This window comes from Bufo gargarizans, chromosome 3, assembly GCF_014858855.1.
Source record: "Bufo gargarizans isolate SCDJY-AF-19 chromosome 3, ASM1485885v1, whole genome shotgun sequence".
NCBI lineage: Eukaryota > Metazoa > Chordata > Amphibia > Anura > Bufonidae > Bufo > Bufo gargarizans.
In genome coordinates this window covers 327,123,216-327,136,664 of record NC_058082.1, presented here as the reverse complement: position 1 = coordinate 327,136,664, position 13,449 = coordinate 327,123,216, and the positions used below count along the sequence as shown (strand labels likewise).

General features: G+C 39.4%; 1 protein-coding gene across 1 annotated transcript in view; it reads right to left on the bottom strand.

The window, feature by feature from the left end:
- The window catches only part of GRIK3 (glutamate ionotropic receptor kainate type subunit 3), a 789,973-nt gene that overhangs the window by 403,342 nt on the left and 373,182 nt on the right, over positions 1 to 13,449 (bottom strand). Inside the window, exon 5 of the mRNA XM_044284783.1 lies at positions 8,738 to 8,791. Within this exon, the coding sequence (XP_044140718.1) occupies positions 8,738 to 8,791 (54 nt within the window). The remainder of the gene's footprint in view (positions 1 to 8,737; positions 8,792 to 13,449) is intronic.

Genomic DNA, 13,449 nt, shown 5'->3' with positions numbered 1-13,449 from the left:
CATTATAACATCACCTCTGCAATATATCTGTCACTGCTCACCAATGGCGTTAATAGAGATTTCTTATCTCCTCATTTAATACAGATACCTTCTTTCTCTACCTCTGGGCATAGTCACACATAAATGCGTAAGCCATAATTAATAGAAGGTTTTCCTCGAGCTTAGAGGAATAGATAGTAATCAACACAAATTTGTTGGCTGTCGTCTTCTAAAATAACTAGAGAATTTCTTTCCTAGGAACTGAACTTCATAAAAATAGATATCAATGGGCTATTGTGCAGTGCAATGTTCTTAACATTTTTATTTCTATCATGTGGAGTCAGAAATTAAAAAGGAAATGGAAAATCAGTCGCTAAAGGATGGAGTATAAAACAATCATAACATAAATGCTTCTTTGTAGCCTCATATGCTTCTTTGTGCGTAAACATAAAAAAAGTTTGAAGAATGGACAAAGTAGCATTGGCTAGGCAAGCAGGAAACATTTGTCTCTTCCGTGATCAAATGACTGTAAATTCTCTATACTGCTATGAAAATTTACTGTGTGCAAATTTGTGAATCAATCAACTCATTGATGAGAATGTCAAGAATGACCTGAAGGAAATTCTTACCATTGTAAATAAACTTCCCATTATTACTGTGCTGTGCACTATTTGGTTGTGTCTTGAGAAGCTACAGGACAGGTGATAAATATCTGATCAGCGCAGGCATCACTGCTGGTATCGACGAAAAATCAAGTGACCATATGAAGGAAGTGGCTACTTGAGAATGCATGTTCTTTGCTCGATCCATTTTCTATGGAACTGCTGAATATAGCTAAGTAAAGGATAGGGGATAAGTTTGACTCTTGGCTAGTTAAAAGAGTAAATTTCAGCAAATTTTATTTGGACTCAGCACTTTGTCCTCAGCCCCATCGTATAATTTTGGGAAGAACTAGAAAGAACATTTCAAGACAGACCCTTCAGAGGTGGACTGGCTATAGATCCTACAGGGAATTTTCTCAATGGATTGATGCTCATAGGACCACACAAGCTCTTCTTACTGTGCTGGTCAAGTATATGCCACTGAAGGAGCTATAGGATCGATATCTCCATCTCACCATAGGATCAATATATCCAGCTAATTCTCCTGTGGGTAGGTGCACGGAAAAGACCCAAGTAAGTCCTGATGAATATTCATGTAACCAGAAAGGAAGGATACAGCACCACTGTGAAAGTTTTCGGTCCGGTCTTTATTTCACCAATAGACATATACAAATCCAGTGACACTTTCTCCCACTCACACCCGATTTACGCATTTCGAACACTTCTGTTCTTCATCATAATCCGTTTTATGCTCCATATCTATATTAGAGACAATTGGAGGAGGAGGAGAAGGACAGAATGTGGCAATTATTGATGGTCTCCACAGAGGGACAGCTTCTGGGGAGCTATTTTGTGCCACACTATGGTATTTGGTTCTGTGGTATGATATTCTGGGCTACACTATAGTATTATTGACTATTCCAACTTCTATTGTACCCGTCTGCTTGTGTTGCCTCGACGTCTTTAAATGTGGACAGACCTATATCATTATAGCCATTTTTAGTTTTTCCTTGGGCTACTTTAAGTTCCCAGTCAGCCCCTGATAACCTCACAAATACTCTTCTGGATGAAGAGGCAAAAATTTCCACAGATTGACCCCAAATGTAGAAATGCCTATGGATTTAGAATGGGATGTTATAAAAGCTCCTGTAGGCATAACTAGTTGTCCCAATACTTTTTTCTATATAGTATATGTGTGAGTACAAAGAACTGGCACATTATTTGTTTGTTTTGACATCAATACTGGAAAGGTTTATTTGCAATCAGTGTAGTCCATCTGTGGAATGCCTTACCCAAGAGGTAGTAATGGCAGGTACTATGTCAGCATTTAAAAAGGATAAGATGCATATCTAATAGCAAATGACATTGACCATTATGGAAGTTGTGTGACATGCAAAATATCTTTATTAGGGTTAAGAAAACCCAAACTGCAAAGTTGGGGTTCGTACCCAGACTTTTTCACTGAAGTTCGGGTTCGATGTTTGGGTGATTTTATTATTTTCTGTTATAACGGAAAATAATAACATTCTTAACCTCTTAATGACACAGGGCGTACAGGTACGCCCTGATGTCCTGGTACTTAAGGACACAGGGCGTAGGTGATCGGAACTGGGTGCCTGTTGAAATCAATCAGCAGGCACCCTGGGTCAATGCCGTGGGGGGTCTTGTGACTCCCCCGTATCGGTGATCAATGCAGATTAACCCCTTCTATGCCGCTACCGTGGCATAGAAGGGGTTTGTGTTTGAGGGAGTGCATCGAGTCCGGGCGCTGCTGTGGCGTGGAATTGATGTCTCAGAAGGCAGCCTGATGCCGTGCAGAGGCTGCCCAATGCCTTGCACGGCATCAGGACCTGCCTTCTACAGGAGCCGAGGACATCCAGCCTCAGGCTGGGTCTCCTAGGCAATATGTTTGTGTACTACTCACTGTAGTACACAAACAGGCAATGCATTACAACACAAATGTAATGCATTGAAGAGGGGATCAGACCCCCAAAAGTGAACAACAGAAATAAAGTAAAGAAAAAAAGTGAAAAAAAATGTTTTTAATAAAACGAATAAAGTAATAAAATGAATACAGTAAAAAAAAAAACGACCCTTTCCTCTTATTTTATAATAAAAAGAAGAAAAAAAACACACATATTAGTTATCGCCACGTCTGGCGGCTCTGTAAAAATATCACATGATCCAACCGGTCCGATAAATAACATAAAAAAATAAAATAAAAATGGTGTAAAATAAAGCTATTTTTGTCACCTTACATCACAAAAAGTGCAACACCAAGTGATCAAAAATGCGTATGCCCCCAAAATAGTACGAATCTAACCGTCACCTCATCCTGCAAAAAATGAGCCCCTACCTAAGCCAATTGCCCCCAAAAAATACAAAAACTATGGCTCAGAATATGGAGACACTAAAAAATGCTGGTATTATAAAAAACTTAAGTAAATAAAAAAAGTATAATATTGCCGCGTCCATAAGAACCTGCTGTATAAAAATATCACATGACCTAACCCCTCAGATGAACACCGTAAAAAAACAAAAAAAAAAAAAACGGTGTAAAAAAAGCCATTTTTGGCCACCTTACATCACAAAAAGTGTAATCAAGAAAATATAGAAAAGGATTGCTCTGCTAGAGAGAAATCTTCTCTGGGTAATAAAGTTATTTTTATGTAATCTTCAGCTAATGGGACCACATGCAAACTTCACAATCCAACACTGGTAGGAAACCTGTAATGTGATGAGAAAGCGCACTATGGTGTAGTAAGCCCCAAACACCTAACGCACCATGTGAATGGGCTATACTCACAGAACTCCGCTAGTAAAGGCGTGTAGATGTCTGAATAGTGTCTTTCTTCGAAATCTGTTACAAGTAGAACACTATAGTGTAGTATGTAACAACACTTTGCAATCCTGCAAACAGATTGTACTCACAGGACTTCGCTGATAGCGTGCGTAGATGGTAATGTACGCGCGCTATCAGCGAAGTCCTGTGAGTACAATCTGTTTGCAGGATTGCAAAGTGTTGTTACATACTACACTATAGTGTTCTTCTTGTAACAGATTTCGAAGAAAGACACTATTCAGACATCTACACGCCTTTACTAGCGGAGTTCTGTGAGTATAGCCCATTCACATGGTGCGTTAGGTGTTTGGGGCTTACTACACCATAGTGCACTTTCTCATCACATTACAGGTTTCCTACCAGTGTTGGATTGTGAAGTTTGCATGTGGTCCCATTAGCTGAAGATTACATAAAAAGAACTTTATTACCCAGAGAAGATTTCTCTCTAGCAGCGCAATCCTTTTCTATATTTTCTTGATCTGTACAGACTTTTTCCCACATTGTCTTTTGGATTTGCAGCTCCTGAGGGAACCAGTATTCCTAACAGAGACATTATTTATATATTTCACAAAAAGTGTAATAGCAAGCGATGAAAAACCCCAAAACAGTGCCAATCAAACCATCATATTATCCCGCGAAAATCATACCCTACCCAAGATAATCGCCCAACAACTGAAATAACTATGGCTCTCAGACTATGGAGACACTAAAACATAATTTTTTTGTTTCAAAAATGAAATCATTGTGTAAAACTTACATAAAAAAAAAAAAAAGTTGACTAATTAGGTATCACCGCGTCCGTAATAACCTGATCTATAAAAGTATCACATGACCTAACCCCTCAGGTGAATACCGTAAAAAACAAAAAATAAACAGTGTAAAACAAGCCATTTTTTTGTCACATTAAATCACAAAAAGTGTAATAGCAAGCAATCAGAAAGTCATACGCACCCCAAAATAGTGCCAATCAAACCGTCATCTCATTCCGAAAAAAAAGAGCCCCTACACAAGACACTAGCCCAAAAAATAAATAAAACTATGGCTTTCAGAATGTGGAGACACTAAAGAATCATTTTTTTTATGCTTTGTTATATAAAACTGAAAAAAATAACCAAAAATAGTAGTCATATTTGATATTTTCACGTCCGTGACAACCTGCTTTATAAAAATACCGCATGATCTAACCTGTCAGATGAATGTTGTAAAAAAATAAAAATATAAAAACGGTGCCAAAACAGCAATTTTTTGCTACCTTGCCTCACAAAAACTGTAATATAGAAACCAAAAATCATATGTACCTTAAAATAGAACCAACAAAACTGCCAGGGTATCCCATAGTTTCCAAAATGGGGTAACTTTTTTGGAGTTTCCACTCTAGGTGTGCATCAGGGGGGCTTCAAATGGGAAATGGTGTCAAAAAAACAGTTCAGCAAAATCTGCCTTCCAAAAACCATATGACATTCCGTTCTAGAGATGCCCGGCGGTCATTTAATTTATATTGTCGATATTTCGCATTGAAAAAAATAATGAATGGAGATCGCAAATTCGAATAATACGTCTGGTATGTCACTGTCCATGTTGTGGAACTATTTGTGCACTTCTAGTAATTATTTCTTGGCTGCAAATATGAGCTATAGGTTTTTCTGGTTCGCCTGCCAATAAAATGAATGTGAACCGCCGCGAACTTGCGGCTCGCGAACATTTGATCGTGTTTGCGATATACCGTTCGTGAACCGTTCCAGCACATGTTAGTCCATCACTATTCCTTTCCTTCTGCGCCCTGCCGTGTGCCAGTACAGAGGTTTACGACCACATATGGGGTGTTTCTGTAAACTACTGAATCAGGGCCATAAATATTGAGTTTTGTTTGGCTGTTAACCCTTACTTTGTAACTGGAAAAAATGGATTCAAATAAAAAATCTGCTAAAAAAGTGACATTTTTTAATTTTATATCTATTTTTCATTAATTCTTGTGGAACACCTAATGGGTTAACAAAGTTTGTAAAATCAGTTTTGAATACCTTGAGGGGTGTTGTTGGTAAAATCTCAGATTGGCCTGGATAGGTAAAAGTGTTTTAAAGTTATTCACACATAAAGTGACACTGGTCAGATTTGCAAAAAATGGCCTGGTCCTTAAGGTGAAATATGTCTGTGTCCTTAAAGGGTTAAGAAAGAATGCTAAATAAAATGGCAATTGAGGGGTTAAAAATAATTTTTAAAAATCACCTCATCCACTTGATCGCGCAGGTCCTCTTTCTTCAGGTCCTGTGAAACATCACCGCGCTGACCACGTGGTGAGTGAGGTGAACTCATCGCAGGTCCTTTCGCAGGTCCTTTCGCAGGTCCTGAAGAAAGAGGACCTGCGCTATCAAGGCTGCGCGATCAAGTGGATGAGGTGAGTTTTTAAATAATTTTTAACCCCTCAATTACCATTTTATTTAGCATTCTGTCTTAACCCTTTAAGGACACAGACACCAATGTAGGTAAAGCATACCAGTTCATAGGGCAGTGGCCATATTATCTTTATGTTAGTTATTGTGTGCATGTTAGCAAGGTAAACTCTAATTGGAAATAATAATAATAATAATAATAATAATAATAATAATAATAATAATAATAATAATAATAATAATAATCTTTATTTATATTTCACAGTGATTTATGATTCATGAATATATCTGGTGTGGGGTTTTGCTCTGGTAGATAGGGTAAGCGGGCGCAGTACAGAGGCAAAATACAAGTTCTTAACTCAAAACGTCAGTGTTTATTGACACTTGAGGCAATTGCACAAAACAGCACGTAACTTTCCAGTCTTGGTGTTAATTCACACACAAATGGAAAGTTCATATAACACAAGTCACCTTGCTGGCAGCTCTGCCTCTAGTAGTCCACAGCAGGCTTCAGGGGGCCTGTTTCCCCAGTATGCATCTCTCAGCCCTCCAGCATGGCACCAAGCCTCAGATCCCCAAAACAGAGACCTCTCTGCTGAGCCCAGCTGCCTATTTAAGGACAGCTAGGTGCTGCCAAAACCCGGACTGGCACTTAAACTCTGGTCCGGTATTTGACCTCACCTGTACATGCTGGGAGGAAAATACTTGCCTTGCCAGACACAACCCCTCACTGTATCACACTGGTACAAAAATTCATATGAAAACAATATATAATATAAATTATTTTAAAACAAATTCATTACGGAGAGATGAAATGCTGTAGCAGACAGAGCTTGGGTAATGTTCTTGTGTGTGCACTTTATCTATAATGCTGACAGTCAGCATCAAGTCATTGATATCTCTATAGGAGATGCATTTTTGAAATTGCATTTGAGCACAGATATTAAAGAACACTGAATCCATATGCCATGCAGTCATAAGTCATTATGCACATTTATCAAACACTCAATGCGCTGGTTTGGATTGTCTTTTTTTAATACAAAGGGAACCTTCCTGTGGCCTGCTCCTCCCTTAATGCTTTAATTGACAGGGTCAGGCAATGGCAAAGCAGCCAGGGAGGGGCTGAGCACAAATTGGAGGGGAGTTGCAATAGGAGCAATGGTGATGCCTTCAAAGCACCAAAGGCCTAATTTGCATATTTAGAAAAAGTATCATAACTCGGGAATGGAACCTCGGAACAACAAAAATAAAACACTGTTATAATCAGGTGGACCACAGCTATGTGTCTACACAGACAGTTGGATAGGGAGTTTACTGGTAGCAGATTCCCTATCAGATTAGCAGATTAAATTTTTTCCAACCCAAACTTGTTTCTAGGGGGGGGGGGAAAGTCTAATTAGAGTTATGCTAAAGAGAGAAAGGAGAAGATATTTTTTCACTTCTGAACTTTCATTCACTACTATCAATGTAGTGCTACCCTACGTATGAACTCAACAGCTGTCAGTGCCTGAGAGCTGAACATCTGAATGGTGCCTGAGAGCTGTCAGAAGGGATTTGATAGGTGATAGGGTAATACTGCAGTTCACAGAAAGTCAGCCACACAGTGGAGACTACTCTGTTAACAGAGGTAAGTATGCATTGGACTGGGGAATGGTGGCTAATTAGACTGGAGATCACATGAACAACTACCTAAAATGAAAGTGCTCAAAATATATGGATTCAACTGAGGAAGCATGAAATAAAAGACACTGCAAAACATTGGTGTTTAGTTAGCATTATATGTGCAAAAAAAGTGTGATTCTTTTATGTGTGATTTTACATTAGTCTTATCATCTTTATTCTCTATAAGATTAGCGAACTAGTCTTCGAGAATTGTTGTTGCAGATGGAGAGATTTGTGTAAATGAAGCTGATGTATTTAGTTCAAAGACCATTGCCTAGATTAGAAAGCTGAGAGGAGGACTACCTATGTTCAGGTTTTTAGCCTCGGAATGAAAACAACAGGCAAGTGGAGCAGATTTTTGAATGCTATAGCTAATGTAAGCTTAGGCAGGATGTCTAAAAATGTGCAAAATTCACCACAGGAGTTCATGCTGGATGATAAATTTGGTGCACAGCTAGACACTTTTTTCTAATTCCATACCACCTATTGTCTGACATTTTGGTGCAAAATGTTGCATCTTAGGCCATGCACCTTCCCTATTAATCCACACTCAAATGGTAAGCTGGGTGAAGTAGAGTTCTCTAAAACGAGATGTTCCAGATTGCACTAAAATTGCATCAAATGTTGGTGCCTTTTAAGACAAAGTCTAGGTGCAATCACATTAGTAAATTTGGGCCAATGTGATAATTCAATCACAGCAAACTAATATCTTAAAAAAATCATGAGGAACTGAAACAACAAAGACAGAAAGATGTGAAACTTTTATACATTGATCACAAACTATTTATCAAAAATAGTAAAAACCCCTTTACAGGGGGCATCATTTATTATCCAGAAATACACCCATGTTAAACTTATTTCTGGTGCAGCTTTTGGTGCACAGGTTATTTACTCTGCATTCTGTGACTTTTGCCAACTCACGTAAGTAGGTCCATCTCACTTACCATTTTCTGCGCCTGTTTTAGGCCGGGGCTGGATGTGCCAAAGTTTATGTATAGGCCTGCGCCTCCTCATAACTTTGGCAGGTGCACTGCCAGGCAAAGGGGTTATTAAGACCGGCGTCTTAAACCTCAACCTTCATAAATGACCCCCAGAGTTTTTTCTGTTACCTGAACTCTCATTTTCTGATATTTAATTTTGCTAAGATAATATAAAGATTTCAGTATTACAAACATAACAAGCATACAAAAATAAAAGACACAGAGGACAATGACACAGAGGACAATCAAGAAGAAATACCATTTTTAAATTGTGGACCTTACCAGTGTGGTAAAGATGTAATGATAATATTCTGTCATCATTCCCATGGCCATGGCCTGCAAAACAAGCATACAAGTATCAGATGAGAAATGAATGTTGAACATCATTTTAAATTGTAAACATAAAGATAATTAGTGTCCTCCAGTAGGTCCATGCAGATAGCCTGTAGAGAAAGCTATGATTATCAATAGTGATTAGAGATGAGTGAAGTTCTCTAAAATTCGGCTTACTTCATAGCGAAGTGCATGTCATTGAACCCTTCAGATGCTGCGTTTATTTCTGATTGTGGCATCTGAGACCCATATTAAAGGATTTTAATGTTTGCAAAAAAATTTAATTGTACTTACAGTACAGACCAAAAGTTTGGACACACCTTCTCATTCAAAGAGTTTTCTTTATTTTCATGACTATGAAAATTGTAGATTCACACTGAAGGCATCAAAACTATGAATTAACACATGTGGAATTATATACATAACAAAAAAGTGTGAAACAACGGAAAATATGTCATATTCCAGGTTCTTCAAAGTAGCCACCTTTTGCTTTGATTACTGCTTTGCACACTCTTAGCATTCTCTTGATGAGCTTCAAGAGGTAGTCACCTGAAATGGTTTTCACTTCACAGGTGTGCCCTGTCAGGTTTAATAAGTGGGATTTCTTGCCTTATAAATGGGGTTGGGACCATCAGTTGTGTTGTGGAGAATTCAGGTGGATACACTGTTAGAATTTATATTATGGCAACAAAAAAGCAGCTAAGTAAAGTAAAAACGAGTGGCCATCATTACTTTAAGAAATGAAGATCAGTCAGTCCGAAAAATTGGGAAAACTTTGAAAGTGTCCCCAAGTGCAGTCACAAAAACCATCAAGTGTTACAAAGAAACTGGCTCACATGCGGACCACTTCAGGAAAGGAAGACCAAGAGTCACCTCTGCTGCAGAGGATAAGTTCATCCGAGTCACCAGCCTCAGAAATCGCAGGTTAACAGCAGCTCAGATTAGAGACCAGGTCAAAACCACACAGAGTTCTAGCAGCAGACACATCTCTAGAACAATTGTTAAGAGGAGACTGTGTGAATCAGGCCTTCATGGAAAAATATCTGCTAGGAAACCACTGCTAAGGACAGGCAACAAGCAGAAGAGACTTGTTTGGGCTAAAGAACACAAGGAATGGACATTAGACCAGTGGAAATCTGTGCTTTGGTCTGATGAGTCCAAATTTGAGATCTTTGGTTCCAACCACCGTGTCTTTGTGCGACGCAGAAAAGGTGAACGGATGGACTCTACATGCCTGGTTCCCACCGTGAAGCATGGAGGAGGAGGTGTGATGGTGTGGGGGTGCTTTGCTGGTGACACTGTTGGAGATTTATTCAAAATTAAAGGCATACTGAACCAGCATGGCTACCACAGCATCTTTCAGCGGCATACTATTCCATCCGGTTTGCGTTTAGTTGGACCATAATTTATTTTTCAACAGGACAATGACCCCAAACATACCTCCAGGCTGTGTAAGGGCTATTTGACCATGAAGGAGAGTGATGGTGTGCTGCGCCAGATGACCTGGCCTCCACAGTCACCGGACCTGAACCCAATCGAGATGGTTTGGGGTGAGCTGGACCACAGAGTGAAGGCAAAAGGGCTAACAAGTGCTAAGCATATCTGGGAACTCCTTCAAGACTGTTTGAAGACCATTTCAGGTGACTACCTCTTGAAGCTCATCAAGAGAATGCTAAGAGTGTGCAAAGCAGTAATCAAAGCAAAAGGTGGCTACTTTGAAGAACCTAGAATATGACATATTTTCAGTTGTTTCACACTTTTTTGTTATGTATATAATTCCACATGTGTTAATTCATAGTTTTGATGCCTTCAGTGTGAATCTACAATTTTCATAGTCATGAAAATAAAGAAAACTTTTTGAATGAGAAGGTGTGTCCAAACTTTTGGTCTGTACTGTACCTAATCTATTTGATCGGGAAAAGGCCGTCTTGCTTGATGATCCAGCACAAAATCTAGCGTGGTGTGCGATGACATCATCATGTTGACCGGCATGGTGAAGGTCATACGCCACTGCGCATGAGATTTCGAGCGGGATCTTCAAGCAAGCCACGGCGGCTTCTTCACACTCAAATGGATGAGGTAAGTATGTTTTTTTTTTTAAATCACCATTACAGAAACAATAGATTTGTTACCACGAAACACAAGGAAATTTACCTTCGCAGTGAATCAAATTTTCCCTGAAATTCGGATCGAAGTCTACTTTGTGAACTTTGATTCACTCAAACTAATAGTGATGCAATCAGTCAAGATATAGTTAATTAATTATCATGGGACATGGCTTGTTTTTATGAGACAGAAAGATCTAATTTTTGCACTGTTTTGGTTGAATTTATTGCATGACCTTTACTTTTTCTACAGTGGGAATGGGGAAAACGGCATTTTCTTTTCTTTCTCATGCAATGCACAGTGTGGAATAATAAGTAATGAATTTTTTAGGGGGTCTATTTATTAATTTTTTTACACTTTATTGCATTTTAGAAAGACTAGAAGCTATAGTCATTCAATTGTTGCCTTGTAATACATGCAGTAGTATTACAATGCATTATAGCCATGTGATGGCAGACCTAATAAGCAGATGCCTACTATAATGTTATAGTATAGTAATACATGAATATTGTAGAGTAATATTACTTATGCATTTTTTTATTTTAATGGCAAAAAGGGGGCAGCAATGATGTAAGGAGACATTATTTATTGGTAGGAGCACTAAGGGGCACTTTAAATATAGGTGTAAATAACAAAGGACCCAAGTAATGTCAGTTAGATAGTCTAGTTAGTAATGTTAGTTAGATAGTCTAGTTAGTAATGTCAGTTAGATAGTCTAGTTAGTAATGTCAGTTAGATAGTCTAGGTAGTATTGCCAGTGAGATAGTCTAGGTCGTAAAATCAGTTAGATAGACTAGGAAGTAAAGGAGCTTGTGGCAAGCAGATCATATGGAAAATACTCCTTTATGAGCCTGAGGGGTATGTTTGCCCTCTCAGCATAACCATTCAAAAACATCCCCTTGCTACAGTGGCTGGTTACCTCACATTTTATTGAGAACACTATTACCATGAAAACCCCTTTATTTATTGAATGACCTAATAATAAAACTGGTGAGAGGCCTTCCCAGCCAATCTGAAGAACCAAGAGAGCTGACATGTTTTCTTCCTTCATCTTTGAAAGGAAGGCTGATATAGTATGTACATTTGCTAAGTCCTGACACATGAACCCTCTTCTGATCATCTGAAAGGTTTCAGGGAAAACAATTAATATATAGAACATATGCATTCTAGTAACTAATACCTAGACTTAGGTAAGGTATTTGTTAGAAATAACTTTTGGATTGCTCAAGTAATAATTCACTAACACAAAAATCAATAATTAAGAATTATACAACCAATGCTTGATTATTCAATGGTCATTTTTACTTGTCACAGAATCCACATAATACCACATAACCAAGCAATTTCATTACTGGGTCACTGTATATTAACCCCTTCCCGACCGCAATCTGTATATATACGTGATAGCTGCACATACCCCGTGCAGCTACCACGTATATATATACGTTCTGGCAGCTCTTTAATCCAAGCACTGCAAAGCGCTTGGATTAAAGCTTCTGCCCCTGCACTGCTGCTGTCACGGACAGCATACAGTGCAGTAATGCCGGCAAGGGACCAATCAGAGTGGCCCCTTGCCGGCAATCGATCCGATTGGTTAGTCTGTGCAGACTAACCAATCGGATCGCGGCAGTGTTAAAATGCCGGTTTCAGGCTCTGATCTGCGCTCTGCAGATCAGAGCCTGAAAGCCGATAGTGTTCCTCATGCCCCCCGACCCTCCAAGCTCTTGGTGCCTCTCTGTGCCCCCCCTTCCCTCGATCTGTGCCTCCTGCGCTCATCTCCTTTCTGCCCTGTGGCATGCGATCCGCCCCCTCCCCGCCCCATGCATTAATTTTGTAGCCGCCCCTCCTGCCCCATTGTAATCAGTACCCCCCGACCCCCCCCTTCCAGCGCTGCCCCCGATTCCCCATTCTGTGTGTGATGGCGGCAGCTCCATTACTGAGCTGCCGCCATCAGCAGAGAGTGTCAGCTCTATGCTGACACTCTCCTGTAACCTCATAGATGCCGCGGTTGCGGCATCCATGGGGTTAACAGAGGGAGGGAGCTCCCTCTCTCCACCATCGGGGCTGCAGCGCTGTGATTGCAGCACCCGATGGTTGCCATGGCAACCGGACGCTTTGCAAAAGCGTCCGGTTGCCATGGCAAAGGCGTCCAGTGCTGCCACCTACAGGCAATCTGGAAGTATTATACTTTGCAATGCAAGAGCATTGCAAAGTATAGTACAACTATCAGCCCCACTGGATCTTCAGGAGAACTGATAAAAAAAGTGAAAATAATAAAAGTAAAAATAAATTAATAATAAAGTAAATAAAAATGTAAATTAAAAAAAAGACATTGCCTTTTCCTATAAAAAAAATGAAAAAATAAAATACACATATTAGGTGTCACCGCGTCCGTAATGACCGCCTCTATAAATATATCACATGATGGACCCCATCCGATAAACACCATAAAAATTAAATAAAAAAAACTGTGCCAAAAAAGCTATTTTTGTCACCTTGCATCACAAAAAGTGCAACAGCAAGCGATCAAAAAGGCTTATGACCCCCAATATAGT